Source organism: Sceloporus undulatus, chromosome 6 (genome assembly GCF_019175285.1).
Source record: "Sceloporus undulatus isolate JIND9_A2432 ecotype Alabama chromosome 6, SceUnd_v1.1, whole genome shotgun sequence".
Taxonomy (NCBI): Eukaryota; Metazoa; Chordata; class Lepidosauria; order Squamata; family Phrynosomatidae; genus Sceloporus; species Sceloporus undulatus.
In genome coordinates, this window is record NC_056527.1 from 53,367,486 (window position 1) to 53,390,741 (window position 23,256).

At 41.7% G+C, this 23,256-nt stretch overlaps 1 protein-coding gene across 7 annotated transcripts in view; it reads left to right on the top strand.

Moving 5' to 3' along the window:
* NOD1 (nucleotide binding oligomerization domain containing 1) overlaps positions 1-21,870 on the top strand; it is a 59,274-nt gene extending 37,404 nt beyond the window's left edge. For 5 of the 7 annotated variants that reach the window (XM_042473276.1, XM_042473277.1, XM_042473278.1 and 2 more), the window contains 6 exons: positions 315-398; positions 2,583-2,666; positions 7,377-7,460; positions 12,081-12,164; positions 18,190-18,273; positions 20,092-21,869. In XM_042473276.1, the coding sequence (XP_042329210.1) occupies positions 315-398; positions 2,583-2,666; positions 7,377-7,460; positions 12,081-12,164; positions 18,190-18,273; positions 20,092-20,164 (493 nt within the window). In that variant the 3' untranslated portion in view covers positions 20,165-21,869. Of the gene's footprint in view, positions 1-314; positions 399-2,582; positions 2,667-7,376; positions 7,461-12,080; positions 12,165-18,189; positions 18,274-20,091 lie in introns of those variants that run through there. The other 2 variants (XM_042473280.1, XR_006104527.1) reach the window with 2 other exon arrangements.
* Positions 21,871-23,256: the final 1,386 nt, after the last annotated feature.

Here is a 23,256-nt window from a genome sequence, read left to right on the forward strand (position 1 = left end):
TCTTTATCCTTTAGAAACTTTAGAATGGACCTGCCAGTCATTGTTAAGCTCTTTAGTGCCTCAGGCAACTGGTATTGTAGGGTACTTAGCTTAATAGGCCTCTATTGTACCTTTGTTTTGAGTTGCAGGTTCAGTCTGAGGTCATAGAACGCATTAGTTATTTTCAATGGGAAAAGTGTTTCGGGATACGAAATTTTCGGGTTACGAAAGGAGTTGCGGAACGAATTAATTTCGTAACCCGAGGTAGCAGTGTAGTTGAAAGCATTTGAAGTTTATGGTTAACTAAATTTCTAGGACTGTTCCTTTTGTTTCAGAATAGGAGCAAACAATATAACAACAGAAGGAGGGAAAAGTCTTGCTTATGCTATTCAAAAGAGTAAAACAATGTATGAAATTGGGTAAGTGTCCTGCTTTTAGTCTTGTTTGTTTGTACCTATTACCCTATTTAGCTTTTTAATTGTCTGAACCAAACTGACTAAGGATTGTGGATATTGACAGCCAAAACAGTAGGCTGGGGAAGGCTGATCGGGATGGAAATAATTACAAGCTCTTTATACTTGTCACGTGTAATTCTGACCATATTAACCCTTTCATTACTTGCAACACTGCCTCTCATGTTTTGTAGTTCTTTACAACTATTTTCTTTCTAATATTCCTCACAGAAACACTTTTTGACTCATGTATTTCCTTGAAATTTACCACAGTTTATTTTTGAGAGACAAGTTTATGAACAAGATAAAAATTATTGGATTGTTTTCAGACTTGCTGAGTTGGATCCAATACAGCTGATCTGTTGAAAGCATTGGGGCCTCAGTTTGCATAAGTCTCATTGACTAGTGAAGACGTCCCTAGAAGGCCCTACAGTATCCTAGATAATGAAAATTAGACTGTCTGGGGATCCTGTTGAATTTGGGGTGGAAAAAAGAGGAGGGTCCCAATATATTGGGCAGAGAACAACTGCAGGAATGGCCCTCAATGCTATTTTTGCTCTCATCTGCCCACCTTGTTGGTGGTGCTGTGTGTCTTTACGTCATTTCTAACTTATGGTGACCCTCAGGTGAACCTCAAAGGGTTTTCTTGACAAGATTTGTTCAGAGGGGGGTTGCCTTTGTTTTCCTCTAAGGGTGAAAGAGAGTGTGACTTGCCCAGGGTCACCCAGTGGGTTTCCATGGCTAAATGGGAATTCAAATCCTGGTTTTCCAGTTTCCTAGTCCAACACACAGACCACTAAACCATGCTGGCTCTCCTGTCCACCTTGCAGCTGCTCAACTTATTTATATAACAAGGTGTATGGGAAACATGATTCAGTGTTAAAGTGTGCTCCCCTGTTAAAGTGTTAAAGTTTCCTAAAGGAAATTGTGCGGTGGAGTGTTTGCTTGTTTGCAATTTTCTGCTGTGGAGAGGGATGTCCCACTGGATTCAAGAACAACACAACCCGACTACTAGACGCTGCCCTTTCATGTGTCTATGATGTTTATCACACTATGCTCTTAAAGAGCTACTATTCCAGTGTGACTCCTCTAGCAGCCTCCTGTTGCATGCTGGGATTGGCAGTTTTAAGGAGCTGAACTTCTCTGCCTGAGAATTCTAAATACCCCTCCTTAAAACTGCCAATCCCAGCATGCAACAGGAGGCAGCTAGAGGAGTCACACTGGAATAGTACCTCTTTAAGAGCTCGTCTGATAAACACCAGTGTGAGGCAGATACTGGACCAAAACCCTTATGTATGATATATGTGCTTGTAGGACCCGATTTGGATATTCCAATGTCTGAAGTGATTAGCGTCACATGAGGAGTGAAGGGATAGGCATTCTGACTCTGTGTTGCTTCCTCACTCCCTCTCCTGCCACCCCCACTTATTTTGTGTTGCCATTGCACTGGAAACCTGTTGTACTCATGTAGGCTCCACCAGAGGTTGAAGGCTTGTCTATACTTGCCACAATACTCCAGGCTGCCCCGAGGTACCCAGCTATGCTATAGGTGCAAGGTGCCTCTTTCTGACCTGAGAATGAGAGTGGAATCTTAGGCTATAAACTGGACAGTGAGTGAAAAGGCAGCTGCCATTGTCACTGAACTCCACCCCCCTCCCCTGAAAATCCACAGTAAATGGCGAGTTATTCAAATGCAAATTAGAAACCCTGAATCAGGCACAGGTGTTGTGAAGGCAGTCTGGACCCAATTCAAGGTTTTGGCCCTGCATCATGTCAGCAGGGCACAGTGAGCCCAAGAGGAACTCGGGGTAAATCACTCTTGTAGACAAGGCCTTAGAAACTTGGACAATCAGGATTCTAAATCATATAAGGAATCTACCTGAATACTACTGGCTCCCTGCCGAAAATGTTTATTCCCCCATCTTGTAGAGAATGTCAAGACTGGTAATGCAGGGGCAAAGCTGGATCACTGTGTGTCACTAATTGCACAAGAAATTTGAAAGCTAGACTGGGGCTGGAGTCGGTTCAAAAAGTCATTCGATGGGTATTAACTATTGCCTTAGAATTGGTTCTTCATATCATAGTCATTGTGGAAGCAACAGGTTGTGTCACAGTGTCTTTTCATAAGCCCTGCCCTTTTCTCTTTAACAGAATGTGGGGTAATCAGATTGGGGATGAAGGAGCCAAGGCTTTTGCAGAAGCACTGAGGAATCACTCCACCTTAACAAATGTCAGGTAAGAGTCTGTGTTGGCAAAAGATTATTGCTTGGCTCTCCAGGTTGGTCATAGTTTGAAGGAAGATGACAGAAGGTTTCAGTAGCTTGTGATATTGCAGGCACTTCATATTTCCAAGTACCTTGGAATTTTGAAATGAGTCTGTCTGAACAAAGGTGACTCCCTGACATCTTTGGGCAACTGCCAGATCTACAGCATCTCCAAGTATGCATGTTTTTGTGTGTGTGATGTGTCTTCAAGTCACCTGCTGATTTACAGTGACCACATCAATTTCATTAAGTTTTTCTTAGGCAAGGAATACTCCAAGGTGATTTGCCATTGCCTTCCTCTGAAATTTAGTCTACGGTATTTGGTATTTCTTGACAGTCCTCTATCCAACTACTAACCAGAACTATGACTGCCTGGCTTCTAAGATCAGATGGGTTCTTGTATTTTCAGGATACTTACTGTTTGCTCAGCATCTCAGAGCTTGCTGTTAGTGTCAGCCTGAGCCTTTATGCCCTGTCTTACATGCACCTCCAGCCTGGCACTACCAAACAGTGCATACGAGTGGATATAGCAATCCTTTTAATTTTGCCCAGTGCCCCCGAGCAAGTGTTGCCGTAGTGCATTGTGGGAGATTAAAAGGGTAGATGGGGCTCAGTGGTGTTTGGAGCACTGCCACTGCAACCAGAAAAGCCCACAAGGATTTTCCCACCAGGATCCATTGACAAAAAAGGAGTTCTACCAAAGCACACTTGGCTCATTAAACATGGGGGCAGCCCTAGGGCATTGGTTTACGTAAACATGAATGGATCAGAGACCTGCTTTGGATAGGAACCATGTTCCTCTCAAAACTCAGAAAAATTACTTTGGGATAAGTTCCAGAAGAGGCAACCAACATGGCCACCAATCATGCTAGCCAAGAGATTCTGTGTGCTGTAGTCTTAAAAATAACTTTCCAACTTCTGGTGAATGTTTTCTCAAAATCTGCAGTACTGAAACATTCTTGGCAGAGAAACTCAGAGCGTAATTTAGAACAAAGATCTTACAAACATCAAACATGATTGATGTTTTAAAATGTGGGTGCCCTGTAAGAAAATGACACTGACAATCCACATATGGCTGCAAAACCCAATATCGGCAGCCATTCAAAATTGAGAGTGAAGCTTTTAAGAGACAAAATTTCCTTTAGGAAGAAGTAAAGAAAGTTTGTCAGCCACTTTCCATTCATGCCACAAATAAACACCAATTGTTTGCCAGTATCCTTTATTAAGGAGAACAGAAAGACATTTTCAGTTCTCCCACAAGATGGCATACTTTCTTGGATTTTAACAAGTGAAAATGTCAAAATTATTTAGAACTTTGTGAAAGTGGGGAAAGAGCTGTTTTTAAATTTTGGAAATTAGTGGGCTACAAGTAAACAACATCAGCTGTAGTATTCTACTTTTAGGGGTGATGATGAGATAACAATATTGCAGCATCCCAAATAATGTAATGTTATTGTCCCCATGCAATAAGCAGTGTGTATTTATTACTTTTTCTTATTACTTTTTCAGGGAACTTAGGGCTCAACAGACCACCCCTTTGGACCCCCTTTCAGCACTGGACAGGGGCCATGGCAACTCCATGCTGTGGCCCTGATCCAGCGCTTTGCTGGTGCTAAAAGGAATGGCAAAATGCTGCTCCTTTTAGCACTGAGGAAAAGTTGCTCTTGCTGCCATAGCAGCGGCTTTTCGGTGCTGCTTTGGCACGGCGTGTCTAAGCACTGCGCCAATGAAGTGTCGTGATGCCCCCACCATATGGTTGGGTGTGCGGCATGACACTGGTGTGGGGGCAGCCGGTGTGCATACACCACACCGCCACGTTGGCATATAACACCAGCCTGTTTAGCCCCTTAATATGCTTAGGAGGGGCATTTTTAGCAGATTTTCTTTTCAAATTTTAGGTGTGTTTCTTAGTTTCTAAAGATTGATTTCCCCTCCTGAGAATGTAGAAATGTAGTGAATTAGATATCTGAACATTCTCTGTAATATTAAAGGTCATAATACTTTTTTTTTTAGCTTTGCAGCAAGTTGCTTTCAGAGCTAGATGTATCACAAATTACTTTTGAAATTCATCATAGGTCCAAAACACACTGCAGAAATAATCTAGTTTGAGATTGCTTTAACTGCTCTGGCTCAGTGCTAGGGAATCCTGTGAATTATAGCTTATTTTGGCACCAGAGCTCCCTGTTAGAGAAGGCTAAATGTCTCACAGAATTACAGTTCCCAGAATTCCCTAGCATTGAGCCAGGGCAGTTAAAGCTGTCTCAAACTAGATTATTCCTGCAATCTGTTTTGGACCTTGGTTGCAGACGTGGGTAGAAGTGAGAAAAGCACTCTTAGGTACACAGATGGTTAAATAAGGGTTTCACCAATGCAGAAACTTAACCTCTTCAGTATATATTTTGTTTGAAAAGTTCCTGATCAGGCTTCATGTTTCTCAACTGGAGTGTTGTCTCAGATGTGTAGATGTGAGGGGGGAAAGAGCAAACAGTGGGATAGGGTAGATGCTTAGACAGTGCAAGTCCACATCTACATTTTGACCACTCTCGTCTTTGCTAATTTCCTGGTTTCTTCTTCTTTTTTCTTTTCAGAAATAAAAATATGCATTAAAAGGCAATATGAGTGTTCTGCAAGACCCAAGGGTACTTAAATATAGTAATAAAACACATTATATAAGAGGTCTGTTGATGAATTTCATTAGAACAGCTGCTGTCATTGGCAATTGAAGGTGACCAGTGTATCTGTGTATAATGTCTGTGCACCAGCCTTGCATGGGCAAATAGAACTTTCCAGTTGTTGACGATGACGGCATGAAGAACATTTTATATTGGAGAATGTCATCCAAAATAGGCTTGTTTGTCTAAAGAATATCTGTGATTTTGGCTACAGCATAGGCAGTCATAGAATCATAGAGTTGGAAGAGACCACAAGGGCCATCCAGTCCAATCCCCTGCCATGCAGGAAATCACAATCAAAGCATCCCCAACAGATGACCATCTAGCCTCTGCTTAAAGACCTCTAAGGAAGGATACTCCACTACACTCTGAGGAAGAACATTCCACAGTCGAACAGTCACTAAAAGCAGGATTGGTTCCAGAGCTGAGGAAAGTTTTTTGGACTACATCTTCCATAATCCCTCAGCCATCCTGCCATTCAATCAAAAAAAGTAACTCCTCCAAGGCTCTGCTTTTTGCCCTTGAGGTTTGCAGGCCAGAGATACAAAGAGTCAGAGCCATAAGTAAGCAAAACCACCACCCCCTCTCTCTCCCTTTGTGCCACCTCATTGTCATTTTTCCTCCGTTTTGAATTCAGGAAACAGCAGTACACACAGTTGTGTTCACTAATAGATTCATTAGATTCTCCTTGAACACAGAGCAGTGTCTAACATTTTGTTGCTCTTGTTATGTGCCTTCAATCAGTTCCAACATTGCCAATTTCTGGGGAATTTAATTAATTTCTTTCCAGGGATTTTGACTGAATATTCCAGTAAATATTGGAGAATTCCTAGGGTTTTAGATTTTGGTAAAACATTCTGGGGAATATCTTAGAGGCTTGTTGGCAACACTGATCAGTTCTGACTTCAGTGATCTTGTCCACTAGGGTTTTCTTGGCAAGATTTATTCAGAAGAGGTTTGTCATTGCCTTCCAGTAAAGCTGAGAATGTGACTTGCCCAAGGTCATGCAATTGGGTTCCCATGGCTGAATGAGGATTTGAACCCAGTCTCCCAGAGTCCTACTCCAACACTCAAAGCACTGCACCACATTGGCTCTAACATTCAACATTAAAAGATAGAAGATTCAACAGAAATAAGCCCAGAATTATCCTGGCGTCTAAGGAAGTGATGCAAACCTCAACTTTTCCTACTGGCTTCTGCTCCAAAATTAAAAGCAGCTCTTTCTATTGGCCCCATAAGGCCTGCTAGCACTGTTCTATTCTAGGCATGTCTCTTTAAAAAGCTTTTGTGGCTTTGGGACTCATGAATTTGATTATTCGCGAGTCCCTAGCTGTGCGTGTGTGCACTTCTCCTCCCTCCCTCCCTCCCTCCCAGGCTTTTTCCCTGGGAGCGGGAGAAAAGCCAAAGGGGGAGTGAACAGCTGGGAAGGCATGTGCACACTGTTCTTTCTGCTCCCCTGCTGCCTCAGGTAGCTTCCCAGAGCTGCCTGAGGCACTGGAAGGGAAGCAGGAGACCCACGAGTGTGTGCTTCCCTCACCCTTCCAGTGCCTCAGAGAGCTTGCTAGAACTAGCTGAGGCATTGGAAAGGAGGCAGTGTGTGTGCACTGGTCTCACCCCCCATGCTTAATTTGCAGAATGTTGACTTTCATAGGGGTTTTGCAACTTAACCCCTGCGAAAGTCAAGGGTTGGCTACATCATTCCCCATCTAATCAGATTTGGGAGAAAAAAACAGGGTTTTCTCACAGATATCTTGATCTGATCACTAGCATAGGGCTTTCGAATTTAAACCGAGGATCACTGGTTTCCCACCCTTGGTTTGAAAGAAGGCTATGAACATTTTGTCACTTGTGCAACCTTACATCTTTTGGCTGTTCCATGTGACTGGCCACTGTGGTGCAAAAAACACAACTTTCCCAAGCTCTGCAAAAGACAAGGTGAAAGCATACTAATAATTGTCCTTGATGTGTTTTTGTTGTTGTTTCTAACTGTCTTATCATTTGCTTTGCAGTCTTGCATTTAATGGCATCACCAGAGAAGGAGGAAAATGCCTTGCAGAAGCTATGAAACACAACAACACAGTGAACATATTTTGGTAAGGAACTGTTTTTTAAGAGTTCGTAATGGAAAGGAGGGGCAACCTTACTGACTCCAGAGTTCCCACTCCTCATCAGTCCCATGAGAGTCATAATCCAAGGAAGTAACTTGCCAGCCAGCTAGGAGGAGGTGGATACCAAGCAGGTCTTTACTGTGTGTATTGAAAGAGCCAGTGCAGTGCTCACAAGCATCTGAAATAAGACCTCTCTGTATGAACCTGAAAGCTAGGAGAGAAACAGTGTTGTAAGTGCAAACAGAAACAGTCTGAAGTTCTGTCCTAGCAAGTCTGGCAGCTTCAAAGGGAACAGTTTCCACCCAACCTTGTCAAGACAAGCAGATCTGCAATGAAAGGAAGTAGCTTAGGGGTTTTAAAAGGTGGGATGATATATGTTTTGTGTTTTTTAAAAAAAAAAATAGCCTCCATTCAGCTGCAAGTAGTTGAAGACAGACAGAGGTAACCTTTCCCATGTGCACACAGAGCCTTGCAGTTGGTTTAAAATATATTGAGGAAATTGCTATCAGTCACAACAGAGAGTTTGTGCTAAAGCTTTCCTGAGACCTTTGCTGTCTAAATCAGATAGCACATATTTTTGCCCATCTAGCCAACACTTGATACCCAAAGCCAACCAAGTTATTTTAGCTTATAGTAGAAAATCCCACAAACTCCTCTTCCTCTCTGGCCATAAAAATAACAATTTGTTGGCCTTTCATGACAGCCCAAATGTGCAGTTGCCTCACTCTTTCTAGTGGTGGGGCTGGTTCTGGTTCGCACTCATATATTTGGGTACTGTAGAGAAGTACATTTCCAACCCCTTGTCTAGTCTATATAAGATAAATCAACTTCTGGTTTATATATCATTTCACAATCTCAACAGCATTAAGGTCTTTATATCTAACCTTCTTCCATAATTTTATTTATCTGTGGTCTACAACACACTGCAGTTTGAGACTGCTTTAATTGCCCTGGCTCAGTGCTAGGGAATCCTGGGAACTGCAGTTATTGTGGCCCCAGAGCTCTCTGACAGAGAAGGCTAAATGCCTCACAAACACTACAAATCCCAACATTCCCTAGCATTGAACTAGGGCAATTAAAGCAGTCTCAAACTGGATTATTTCTGACATGTGTTTTGGACCTAAGTCTCCCATTTTCCTCTTACCTTGGGATTACTGTAAGAAATTTGTGGGTTCTTATTTCTTCCTTCTCTGTTCATGAAACTGCTCTGAAGTAGGAATGTGAAATTCCTCATCTGATGTATTGGAAAGCCAGACTTCCCCCAATCTTTTATTCCATCATAGTTCTAACAATGCACAGTTGATCATGATCAAATTCCAAGATACATTAAATGATTATACTCTGAGAACAACAAGTCCTAGCACCGAAGAAAGGGGAAGTGGCCTTGGATTCTGTCCCAGGTGGTGCCTAGGGTCTGGCACAAGACGCTTGGAAACTCCAGTCACAATGCTATCAGTGGCTTGAACAATACTGAACTGAACAAACAGTACCAGAGCGCATTTGTTCTAGACTGATTGCCCTTGGTGCATGAACACTCACTATACAGTTAGCATCCAGACAAATATTCTTTACATGTAACAATTAGGAAGGAAGCAAGCAAGCAGGGAAGGAATTATAGTGCCACCCCATCCTAAAAACAACTCAGTGATGACTGAGTATGCTCAGCAGCCATGGAATGTTGAATGTTGTGAGGCGGGGGGACTATGAACACCTGACAGAGGAGATACAGATGGGAATAGCCTGATGGAAAAGAGTTTGCTGGCTGACATTGCTCTTTTCAGGAAATGAAAATGCTGTACATAGTATTAGGGCTGGATCGTGGCTTTGGCGTGGCTTCTGACTCTTAGGACGCATGCATCATTTAAACAGCCTATGACGTGGTACATACCGCCAACAAGTGATGTACCGGTGACAATTATAGGTTTAGGGACCACACAGCAACCGCATTGTCCTTAACCTAGTACATGCGGGTGCCGTAACAATGGTGGCACCCTGTGTACAGTACACTGGTGCTGCCATTGCTATGTAAGTGCCGCTGTGGCGACCGCACATTATCGCATGGCTCTTACACAATGAGTGCGCCAGTGGCGCACTTCTTATGCCTCCCCTGCAGTTAAAAAGAACCCGGGTTTTCCAGTTTCTTTTTCCTTCGGAGGGAAGCTGTGTGGTTTGGCGGCTTCCCTCTGGAGGAAATTAGGGTGCCGGCAGGCCTCTCTTTTTGGGTGGTCTGTCCCGCGCCTATGTTACCTTTTTAAAAATATGGTCTCACTTGTTGTTCCTAACATTATTGTCCAACAAAAAACAATGGCAGGCATCCTGATGGTCCGTTATGCTGTTGTAAAGACTTGCAACCTTGAAACTAATTCCTGTTCGCATTTACAACTATGTTACCATTGCTATAATCATGAATACTACTAAAACCCACCAGTGAGCTGCACCAAGGGATAGAGTTCTGTGTCACTGGTGAGTCGGGCACTAAAGATTTACACAACCAGCACACACATGGCCATAGTCAGTGGTGTGAGGAGCAGAAGCAGGAACCCATGTGGGGTTCTGTTGCAACTCCTTGGTGCACAGTTGATTGAGGAGGGAGGAGGCTGGACATGTCCTCCTTTAGTGCTCCACTCACCAGTTTCACAAAACTCTTGTCCATTGGTGCATCTGGCTGGACTTTAAGGTGAATTTGGGGAGACAAATTGTAGCCACAACTTCATGGCTATGTGTCTGAGGCCAGATCTTGGCCAGTGATTGTAGCTATTCCAGTCAAAACCTCTAATCTTCCTTTAGTTTGCTTTGCTTTTATCTTTTCTTTTCTTTAACATCTTGGAATGTTGTGAGTACATAGGTCACCATGTGCTCTGCTGTGGAGTATACCAATTTTTTTCTGTCTAGAAATTTTCCACATCAGCCAGGTTGAGCTCTTTGGAAGAATGGAGGAATACAAGCATATAGACTAGTGGGCAGAAGGTAGATCAGCATCTCTGAAATATTTCTGTGTGATTTTTAGAACATCAAGAACTAGTGTATCTCAATTGTTTTTTACTCATAGTATGTTATTATTAAAACACATATAAACATCTTCAAATTAACAATTGAAGTTTATTCCAAAATAATACTTACTTCTTTATACATACAGGAAAATTCATTGTACAAATAAAAGCAAAAGCAAATACTTTGACTACCTCCTAATTTCCTCTGGTTTCATGGAACACTTGTTTAGTTCAATATTCTCAACCTCTGATTTATATATCATTTCACAGTCTCAACCGCATTAAACCCATTAAGCTCAGCTCTTTATATCTAGTTTTCTTCATATTTTTATTAATATAAGTCTCCCATTTCCTCTTACATAATTCAACAATGGGGTTCCATTCTTTTTCAATGTTAGTCAAATCTTTTATTATTCAATCTAGCTGTTAATTTGTCCAATTCACACATGTCAGATAAGCTCAGTTACCATTCGTCAATCGATATTACTTTTTTGGATTTCCAATATTTTGCCCACAATATCCTAGTGGAGGTTATCATGTACAGTACTAATCTGTAATGTTTTTTTCTCTATCTTTTCTGGCATTTTTGTTGTATTGAGCAAATACATTTCAGGTGTCATTCTAAAACTAATTTGAAAAATTCTACTCATCGTTATGTGTATCTTTCCCCAACATTTCTTAATTTCATGACATCTATACCACATATATATCCAAGCACCTTTAGCTTTTTGACACTTATTTATCATTTATCTTGTCTGGTCTTATATATTTTTGAGATTCTTTGTGGAGTGAGATACCAACATTGTGTCATTTTATAAAAAGTTTTCTTTTAAGTCCTGTGTATGTGTAAATTGTTGGGTCTTCTTTCTAGCTTCTCCCCCCCCCCAATTGTTTTAAGTATAGAATCAACAAAAAACATCCCTCCTCCCAGGGTGACACCCAAATATGGAATAAGAAAGAGTATATTCTTGTGTTTGTGATGAAAGTACTCAATTCTTTAATTAACTGTGTGCCTATGTCCCTCTTTGTTGAATCCTGAGGTGCTAGTAAAATCAAAGCAAATCCTGCAAATGTGAACTCTATCCACCCCTTCTCTAAGATCCAAATGATTTACTGGGCGTTTCAGAACTCTTCATCCTTACCTGCATTCCAGGCATGCGCACACACAGACACACCCAAAGTTTGTGAACTTCAGAGGAGGCCTTCCAAAACTGATTTAAAAAATATATAAATACAATGTTCTTTGTGCATCTCATAGTGCCTTAGGCATGTGGGTAGGGTTCTTTGTATCTCAACTACAGTAGATAATACATTATTTTCTCAACTGAATGTCGAGATTTCAGCAAAATGAGCTTTAATGTAACAATACTTAGGTCAGATCTGCACAGTAGAAACTGCAGGCACTGCCAGCTGCTGGTAGGCACAAGAGGCATATGGATCTTGTGGAGGCATTTAAAAAAAAACATTCCCTTTTAGAAAGGATCAGTAACAAAGCTGCACCAAAGTTGGCATATAAGACATTAAGTACCACCCAAAAAAGAACAGCCTATGCCTTTGAAAGGCAGAATTGTCATCCATTCCTGTGACTGAAACCCTTTTTTGTTTCCCCAACCAGGCTCACAAAGAATGACTTGGATGACGAAGCAGCAGAGGGCTTTGGTGAAATGCTAAAGGTCAACAAGAGATTGGGGCATCTATGGTGAGTTATGGTGGCTCCTGAAGTCAGAGCTCTTAGTCATTCCCTTGGGCTATGGATCCTGTTCTGGACATGGTAAACTTTGTGCACAAGGACCTAAAGTGAGGCATTTGCCTCTTTTTGACAGAAGGTCATCTGAAACACTGAACCATCTGAATCACTCTGACACAATATTTGGAGTGTGTGCAGAGGTGAGCAAGCTCCACAGGCTAATTCACTCCCATAAGCTGCTCCATTTTTTAAGAATGCAGTTTTCTTGCATATTTTCAGAATTCAAAGGTTTACTTACGGTTTTTAACCAACAGCTTAAAAGCTCTCACTCTCCTGCCTAACGCACACATACACATACTAAGGCACGTCCTTTAAAGAAGAAGTACAGTTTCTGGATATTTCCAGGTGCAGCTTGGACGCTTTTCCAAATTCCATTTTCAAATGCCAAGGAGGGGTGCAGAACCCAAAAAAAGTAGTCTTGGGATTTAATATAACCTCTGCGCTGCCTGTTTGCTGTCCTTGAAATATGGCTTTGAATGAATCGTTGTACTGGTTAAGATGTGCCTTATGTTTATTGCTATATGTAGAATTTAAATCCAGATTATTATATGACCAAAGGGATACTTTTTGTTATGTTGACAAGTGCCTTCATGTCAACTCTGACTTACAGCAACACTCTCATAGGCTTTTCATGGAAGGAACTATTCAGAGGATTTCTCTGATCCTGAGAGTGTGACTTGCCCATGGTCACCCAGTGGGTTTTCATGGCTGAGTGGGTCTCCCAGAGTCCTATTCCAGCACTCAAACCTCTATACCACAGTGACTCTTAAAATGGATACTTTTCCTGTATGCATTGATACTTGACAGTTTTGAACCCATAATTTCCAGGCAGTATTTTTTTCTGCCAAGAGCTGCATTCACTCAATGTTAATCTGCCAGAGAGGCCACTTGATCACTTGCAGACACTTTTGAAATTAGATTGAGGCTTGCAGATTGTCATGCCTTGTTTCTGCACATAAAGATGGACTGTTGGATATATCTTCCCATCTGCTTCATGTGAGAGAGCTAGGTTGTGAGAATTAATACACGTTTCTAAACAGAGTACAATGGGCCCTTCCCTTACATGCGGGATCCATTCTGGACCCCCTGCATAAGGGAAATACCACAAATGCTCGAGCCCCATTGAAAACAATGAGGCTTGCGCATGCAGCGTGGCATGTATGCCACAGACGCACACACCATTGCCACTACTGAAGCATGGCTTTCAGCGTAAGTTGAAAGCTGCATATGGCATGCCCACGTATATCACAGGCGTGCTGTATTAGTACTTTCCACAAACTGCCTGTCACCTTGCCACAGATTGCTCAACCATGGTGAAAAATACATTCTTAGTCCAGCTACTAGGCAGGTACTTCTGCCTCCTATGTGTGGCTGTGCTTGTGCTGTTTGTTTTTATATCTTTCTAGCCTGAATTTTAATCTAAGCAGTGCCCTCAAAGCAGTTTATAAAAACAAACACAATAGTAAAAAAAATGTGAAAACCACAAGAAATCTATTATAATAAAAACAAGCATTAAGAGAATTGTAAATGTGCTAAAAACAGAAAAAAGTACAAAAACTACATTAATTTACTTCAGATTGGAATTAACTTGGTCACATTTAGAGTAGACCCAAGGGGCAAGATTCTGTCCAACACCAGTGGAGTATATAGTCCTGCAAGCATACTTATGTGAACAAACTGGAACTGCAAATGAAAGGGCCTGCTCACATATAGGTGTATTGGAATTTTCCTTATGTAAGCCTGTAAAAAGTAGAACTGCCGACTTAATCCAGCATTATGTTGACATGCCCCTCTAGGTTTCCATTCTTTTTAAAAGGTTGGTCAGCTTTAAGTATGACAGAGAGGTTGTGCAGACTGCCCCTAAGGGGTGGCCTGCAGCCACCTCCAGCTGTGCTGGATCAGGACCGTGGCAACTGCACACCATGTCCCCGATCTGGCCTTTCCAGGGTGCAAAAAAGAGCTGCAGAAAGTGGCTCCTTTTTGCGCCCTAGAAAGAGTGTGATAAGCCGTGGCTCCAGGGCTTTACAGTGCTCCTTTGGCACTGCATCATGTGAACACAGCGCCAGAGGAGCAGCATGATGTTGCACACCATGTGGTGTGGCGCGTGGCATCACTCCAGCCTGGGGGAGGAGCCTGGACCTGCATCATATGAACACCACACCCCAACTCCGCCCCGAGGCTGGCTTTTCCTGCCAATATGCACAGCCCCAGAGTCTGTCTCTAGCTTTGTGCACACATTCTGCCTTTATGCCAGAGCCATCCAGGTGAGTGATGCAATGCATCAGGATGCACAGTGGGATTAGAAGGGGGAGGGGAGAGAAGCAATTCTAAGCTATCACCTTTTATGATGCTAAATAATGAAGTTAACTTGCTGGAAGAAAATCAACTGATTTGAAATGTAGTGATGAAGAGAGTTCAATGGATACAGTACCATGGATTAAAAAAAAAGACCATATCAAGAGCAAATCAAGCCTGAACTCTCATTAAGCGACTAAACTGAGACTATTGCACATGGGACAGATCATGAGATGACATGACTCACTGGAAAAGACAATGATGTCTAGTAAAGTGGAAGGCAGTAGGAAAAGAGGAAGAACCCATTACAAATGTTTCAATCAAGGAAGTCACAACTTTCAGTTTGTAAATCCGGAGCAGAGCTGTTAATGGCCAGGGCTCAGGGTGATCTCTCATTCATGAGACTGTCATAAGGGGGGATGTCAAAGCCATCTTAACAGCAAATAACAAGTCACACACTGATAGTTTGCCCCAGGGGTTACTGTATTACTATATATTGGAGATTTCTCTGCATGTACTCATGCAAATATATATGTACAAATGTGTTGTCAGCTGGGGCTTGTCTAGCATTTATAATGGAAATGCAGCTATGCAGCATAATTATTTCATGCACTGTTTAAAGGTGTGTTAATGAGGAGGCTAATGGTCCTGCAAAATATCTTTCTAAAAGGGTTAAGCCAATAGTTCAGGATTTTGTTGTTTCACTTTTACCTCTAACGCAGACCCAAAACTGGGGAAACAGTTGGGGCATTTTTAAATAGCAAAATAACTAGACTTTTGGACTTTCCTGAGGGGAAGAATTCAACAGTGAGAGAATTTCTGCTCCTTGTCCACAGACTAATCTCAGACTGCAACTATGGAATTTTATCTATGCACTGCAGCAAATGAATATAAGAAAAGACCTGCTGAATCACACCAGTCTAGTATAGCAGCCTATTTCCCATGGAAGCCAGACCTTACTTAATTTTACCTCATAATCTGCTTTTCCAAATCTACTTTTCCCAACAGTTCCAAAAACAGTTAACTGTGTGGAACTGGGTAGCCCTATAGAAAGCCTTTATGTCTAAAAAGTTGGCTAGAAAACATATTCTCTGCTGATTTTAAGCATACCACTATTGCAGTTGATACCTTTTTTTCCTGAGGGGACAAAATAGTTGAAGCTGTATCATCGTTGCTGTTGTACATTTTGTATTTTTAAACTTTATATTCTAAGGTGACCTTGTGTCCAGCAAAAAGGATTACTCCATAAAACTATTTTTCACATAATAGGAGAATGTATATAATTACAACAAGATTATAATTAGCTGAAAGGCTTCTATGCAAGCAATAAGGAAGACACTGCTTTTTCAGCCAGCCTGACTGGGCCTATTTTCAGTCATTATGTCAACAGTGGTAATTCTCAACTAGAGAGTGCATTTGCTTACATCAGATTCTAGGTTGGCTTGGTTTCCACATACCTGTTAAGGGCCTCTCTGCCTTTGCTAGTCTAATAAGAATTATTTCTGTTTTGATTTTTTTTCTTTATGGCACACAGCACATCAATGCAAATTGCACCAGAATCATTCAGTCTATTTCCAGCAAGTGCTGCTTTTCCCTTTGAGTCTCAAAACTGAAGAGACTCAAGAGTACCACCATTTAGGTTTCTCTGCATTTATATTCTATTTAAATTGGCATCTCTGTGCCTTGAGGAATGAGGCTAAGGGAGGACATCATTAAGTTTTTCCACGCCATGTCTTTTTTTAAGTCTCCCTTCTCCTCCTAAAGCTGCCTATCACTTCAGTGTAGCAAACATACAGGTACCATGTAGCATAATAACATTCAGAAGTTTTTGTTAGGAGCAGTTGAGGGGGAGTTATAGAGATGACAAAGCAATGCTGAAGTTGGCAGTGCACATTGGTTTTCTGTATAGGCTCAGAGAATGCAGAGTTCACAACTGTCTAGGAAGAAGTGTGGCATGGATTTCTGGGTTAGGTCGAAGGTATCAGTGTAGTGAAGTGCTTTGAGTGTTGGATTAGGACGATGGGAGACCAGGATTCAGAACCTTGCTCCATTATGGTAGCCCACTGAGTGATCTTGGGACATCACACTCTCTCAGCCTTAAGAAGGTAATGGAAAATGTCCGCTGGATAAATATTGCCTAGAAAACCGTACAATAGGGTCTTCATGAGTGAAAGTCAACCTGAAGACACATAATGGCAAAAGGACATCTGTCTGGGGGGAAGAGTGGGCATTATGTTGTTGGAAATGCAGCTTCCAGTGGTTCTCACCACAGATTGGCTCTGCTGGCTAAGGCTGGCAGAAGAAATAATAATAATAATAATTTATTGCCCGCCCCATCACAAGGAATCCAGCAGGTTACAGATATTAAACTACATAGAAAATACAATAAAATTCAAAATAGTCCCTTCCCAACCCCCCATCCCAATACTAAAAGTACAATTAAATAATCACAATTTAAAAACAATAAAATACAGTATTAAAATTAGGGAAAATTAGAGTTAGAGTCCAACAACATCTGGAGTGCCATATGATTCGAATTCTTGGTCTAGGGTAAAGCTGGGCATGTTGTCCATGCACCATATGGAGCATCCAGCCTGTTTTTAGGGGCCAGACCAGCAGTCTTTTTTCTTTTATTATTTGGAAAGGCAAATTTCTCATCCCAAAAGCCTCCAGAAAAAGGGATTGTCCACTAAAGCAAGATATGGAGGGTTGTTTTTTTTGGGGGGGGGGTATGCCTTTTTTGTCCCACTCCTATCAAAGTGGAAGTGAACCTCTGATTATTTCAAGTTTGGGGCAGAAATCACAAAGCCCACTTTTGGAAGAGGTACAGCCTCTGGTATGTCTGAAGGTGGAGAAAAAATGGCCTTCAGTTCAGCTCCTGGTTTAAAGAAATCAGATATCCCATTGAAATATCAACAGTTTTTCAGAGCAGGCAAAGGAAAGATTAGACCAACTAATACTGGCATGAGGATTTCACTCCTTGCAGTGTTTGGTCCCACCGAAGAGCCCCTTCATGCCTTCCCTCAGTGGAAATGTGCCATTTGAAAGTGGTCAGCAAATTTACGAATATACCATGTCACTCTGAATATGCCTGCTTTTGTCTGATTTTGAGAACTATGCAAGGTAGACTTAGGTTAATATTTGTACTGAAGACCACCAGTGAATACCAGGAACCTCCCAAATAGATCTAGGAAGGAATCCTGCATAAACCCTGAAGATATGTTGCCAGGCTCAGTTTAAGGCTGGATGGACCAATGAAGTAGCTATTAAGACAGTTGCCTAATTGCCTTCCTCCAGCAGTAGCTGGGATTCAGCCTGAATAATCACCCGACAGCTGCTCTTCTCTGATCAGAGACCAGCTGTGTGGTCAATTGTACCATTCAGCTCAATAACCCTGAAAGATGCCCATGCACTTTAGAGTGAAGAGGCTTGGAGGCTCTTGGCTGCACTTCTGTAGGGGGATTGTCTGATGCCAAAGAGGGCAGCCATGCAGATGGAAATCAGAAACCACCAGTTCCTGGCCAGCTGCCAGCCTTGTTCAGCAAAAGAAGTGTTGATTTTCCATCTCAGACACACCAACTCAAGCCAAGTGCATGACAGGCAGGATGCTGCAAAGCAGGCATAAACATAAGAATTTGTCCAATTGTGAAGTGCTTTTCTTTCTCTTTATTCTTTTTTAAAGGCTTATCCAGAATCAGATTACTGCTAGAGGAGCCAAATGTCTAGCTGACGCTCTCCAGGACAATACATCTATTAAAGAAATCTGGTAAGGACACCCTGGTAGCTTTCCAACACATGACAACCACATTGTGAGCTTTCAGCCACTTACATGCAGAATCTCAATGTGTGGAATAGGCCTCCTGAAAAGGTGTAAAGATGAATATCCACACCAGTATTTTCAGGGCCATCTCACTGCTAGATCAGTCTACCCAGGCTGGTTGACTTCCACATGAATCAGGTTATAACTCCCATCATCCTGCACCAACATGGCCAGGATGATGTGAGGCAGTATCCCAGTGCATCTGGAAAGAAAGAAGCAAAGCTGTGTGTTAATGAAAGGCAAAGACATACATGCGGTCCTCTGAACAACAGAGGGAGGAATCAAGCAGCCCTTCAGATGTTGTTCAACTGCAGCTCCTAGCATTCCTCACCATTCTCTATGCTGGCTAGATCTGCTGCAGTTTTTATCCCAACAATATATAGAATGCTGGATGATTCCCACCCTTCATTTACAAGATAAATACACTTCCACACCTTGAAAAGAAATCTGTTCATGATTTCCATGGTGTGTGGTCTTGTAGCCTCACTTCACCAACCTCACTTACTTACAGCCACCCTAGTTTAGATCCACAGTCCTGAGCCAAACTACAGAAATCCAGAAGATAGCTAAAACAAGCAGTGTCTACCATTTAGTTGGTGATAATAATGGCAGAAGCTACCTGGATGTTCAGAGAAAAATGGGTATGGCAATGGTAGTTATTGTAACAGAGCTGAAATGTATGCTAGTTCTCAGTACCAAGCAATATCTCCTTACTTTCATCAGAGCTGTATATTAAAAAACACCCAACAACCACATCCTAGATTTTCACACTAGGCATAGGCAACTAGATGTGGTGGGGTTTTTTTTTAATTTGTTTTTGCTTTTTTGCTGTGTGGGGAGGTTGTGGGTTTTTGTTGTTGTTGTTTTGTTTTTGTTTGTTTTTGTTTTGTTTTTGGTCTTATAGCTCTTGCCAATCCAAGGTGATATATGTGTATTTGCTTTTCTATTTAGTTTGTGTTCTGTTGAGCCCAGATCATAGCAACCCAATTATCTTTGGCCAAATGAAGGCCCAGGATGATCCTCAAAATTGAAGAACACCTGTTTCAATATTTTTAGCATTATCCTGATATTGTGGTCAGCAACTGGATATATTCCAGATGTTTTGGATTACAGATCTCATTAAATTTAGCCAGCATTTTGCTTATTTTTTCCCCCTGCCCACATATTTAGCCTACTCTTCACCACAAAGTCTCAGAATGGCTTACAAATATCAGAAACCTGACAGTCCCTGCCTGCAGGCTTACAGTCTAAAAGACACAACGCAAAAGGGAAATGGAGAAGGGAGGGATGCAAACTCAAGGATCAGATTCTAGGTTACAAAGTTCTGCAAAGGGGTAGGTTGATTAGGTCATAGAGCTGGATTTAAGTATAATGGAAGGACTGGTACTTCCTCTCCCTTTAATGACTACAGTCATAGCTGGATGGGGCATGGAATCTTGGATGGCACTGGATCCAAACACAATGCCTCCTTTTCTTCTATGTATGTCTCAACAGTACATAGCCAATTGTTAGGATTTATGGGAGTCCAGAAAATCCAGAGAGTTGCAATTAGCAAACCATAAATAATGGATGAAAAATTAAAATTTCTCCATAATCCTTAGGTTTCTCACAAACAACAGTGACTGACTACCTTGGCCTCTCCTTCCCAAAACAAACAGGCAATGAGGATCATTCTCAAAAAAGGGAAAAAAACACACACAACTCGCCCTGAAGAAACAGCTGCTTCATTTTTAATTTCTTGTTTCCCTTCTCACCTCCCAACAGCTTGAACGGAAATCCAATAAACCAAGAGGAGGCGAAAGCCTTTGAAAATGAAAAGAGGCTCATTTACTTTTGAGAAACTTCTTTCCGGGTTGGATGGTTGACAGAACGCCAAGGCTTATTTCAGCAGCGTCTGGAGCCAGAACAACTCCCAATATCTGAATGGGATGTGCGTTTGACTACAGGGTGGTATAAGTGTGCCTTTATTGTGTGCTTGAACAATACAATCTCTTTTGCATGCTGCTGTTACATTTTGGAACACAAGTGCAAAAGAGAGCATTGTCTTGGCCATTAACCATGTATGTACTCTAAAGCTGAGGGAATGACATCAACCAGCATGGATCTTAAGCTTTTGCAATCTTCTTTTTAAAAAACAACAACACTGGAACTATTAAAATTTTGTTTTAAAAAATCTTGGGCCAAGGAATTCACTCTGAGTTTACAATAACTTTCACTATGAATTTACCATAACTTGATGGATGTCACATTTTTCCTCTCCGAAATCAATTTCTGGTTATTTCTCTCCCCTTCCCCTTCCCCTTTCTCTATTTCAACACTCTAGTTTGGGGGTGTTGCTTTGTTGTTGCCACAGTTTAAAAATTTAGGAGCCAGACATCCTTGCTTATCTACTGGAAATCACCTAGAGATCCCAAATTACCTTCCAGCCATCTAAAGATCATGGAAACTTAATTGGCGCATCCAGCACAGTATTATTGTCATTTCCCAGCTGCAAATCTACAAGTTTCAGGTGGCCGTTTTCCTCTCCAGCACTACTTGGTGTTGCCTAGGACTGAACCTGGCACTTTATGCATGCAAAGCAAATCCTGGGCTGCTGAGTTGTAGTCTTGAATGAGCACACCACTTCTCTATTCCTCTATTATGTACATAGGTGTAAATATGTTGCTATTTAACTTATCTGCGGACCAGCCAGTTACAATGGTTGGCTGAACATTCACAAAGCAACAGTAGTGCTGCCTGCCTCTAGGCTTTGCTTAGATGGGCACCATCTGTTTCCAGTCTCTCTTGCCGTCAGCAGTGACACCTTGGTTTGATTTGCACAGAGGGAATATGTCAACACTTGATTTCTCTGAGAGCTCCTGTTGACATTTGCATTAGATGGGGACAAAGTCTGAACTGGGAAGCATTTGGTAGGGACACATAGTGTTGTTGCTATTTGAAAATTGTGTGTTGAGTGGCTGGACTGATACCAAAAAGTCTGCAATTCTAGGCATACATATGTGTAAAACACCTAGATAAAAATTTTGTATGACAGTGAGGATGAAGACTCAAGTACATAAGAAATGGGCTGCTTTAGATAGGCCCTTTTGCAACACATTAAATGTGCTCTTGATGCCTAGCTTTGTGGCTGCCATGCTTGAGACTGCTGACTCAAATGGGTGCCTTGTATTTTTATCTACTATAGAGAAGTTCTATCCTGCTATGGCAGATGTGCCTCTGTACTTGATACACCTGTCCCATTTTCCACAGGTTGGAAACATGGCCATTACACTGTTCTGTCAAGAAAGATAAGACACATGGAACTTCTTCCTGGTCCTGAGCTTCTAGTGCAGAGTTAGGTTGTGGGCTTCTAGATGTTTTGGATTTCAACTTGCAGATGTCTCAGCCAGCATAGCCATTGCTAATGGATTTAATGTAAAGTATAATAAAAAGTATTCATTTCTGAAATCAAAGACCTGCTGAAACTCACATGTTGGCTGAAATCCATAGGTTCCTGAGTTTACACTGGGGAGAGAATCAGAAGACAATACTCCTTATATAAACAAAACTAGAGATAACCTATTATATGATACACACTAAGATAAAAAATCAGTGGAAGCTAAATTATGAGTATTACCTAGCAATTGATAGAAAATCCTCCTCAGGTGGCAGTTGAAAAAATGTGCTGGTTTATATGAGAGAGAACTTTTTAAATGCCCACAGTGATCAATGTCTTAATTTTGTTATGTGCTTTCAAGCTGACTCTGTCTAATGGTGATCCTATTGCAAGGTTTTCTTGAAAAAACATATTCAGAGAACCAATTAGGACCCACCCTCTGCAAAATAATAATAATAATTAATAAAAATCCACAAAGCAGGGGCATCTCTCAAGGACCAGCATCCTTAGCTTAGTTTTATTCTGCAGATGGACTCACCCTACTGTTTTGTGAGGAAGGCAAATTTCATCTAATATTAAAGCATTGCAAGGCATAGGATCAGTTATGGAGAACAACACAGCAGCGGTGAACATGATCAAGGGCCACATCTTTCTATTTTTGGCAGCCAAGATCTAAAAGCATCCACTAAGAATGCTAGTGTAGTCAGACATCTCAAAACAGGAGTTATGCACAAGATAATGGGGAGCTTTGATAAAGGTGTTGTCAACTTTGAAAAGGCCCTGTCTCTCAAGCGAAGCAATGTACTGACTTGCAATGCACTGATTGGTTGCAGGGTTGATGTGATCCATCTCAATATTCTGGCAGGTTTGTATGGATGTAGCTGTCAGTATGGTGGCCACAAACGGAAAAAACAATGTTGCTATGATACCTTGCTTGGCTTCTTGCACAGCAGCGTGGAACATACTTGGAAAGATTTCCATTGACTACAGTGCATATCTCCTACAATCAGTCCAGTGAGAACTAGACCTGGGAATCTAGCAAGCAAGGCTTCAGATTTTGAGTTACAGTTTCCAGAACCCGTAACCATGCAGGCTTTGGGTTCTGGGATGGGCTAAGGATGTGGTGGGGTCTTGGTGGGGTATGTGAAGCTTCCGACTTCTCCCAAGCCCTAGCCAGCCAGTTTTCCCACCTGAAGGGGCTTCATCTCTTGTTTTCAGCCACCAGTCTCTTATTATTGCTACGAAAAGAAAGACTGCTGACCATGGGTTTGCTTACCAAGATAATAGCCTCTGTCCTTGTTTGATAAGTAACCTTGTACACAATATTGCTCCTTAATACCTCTGAGTAATCAAGTGGTAACCTAGAGCTAATTCACAGATAATCAAAGCAGGTGGGTGGGTAAGAGATAGATACTTTTGGCCACTCTTGTCAGGCATCTATGCAGACACTGGCTGATGTGCTTATGTTTGCCAAAATATGGGGCCTTATCATCTTTCCCAGCTACCCACACTTCCTATACATAACAAGATCCACAGTCTTGGTCCTGCTGGTC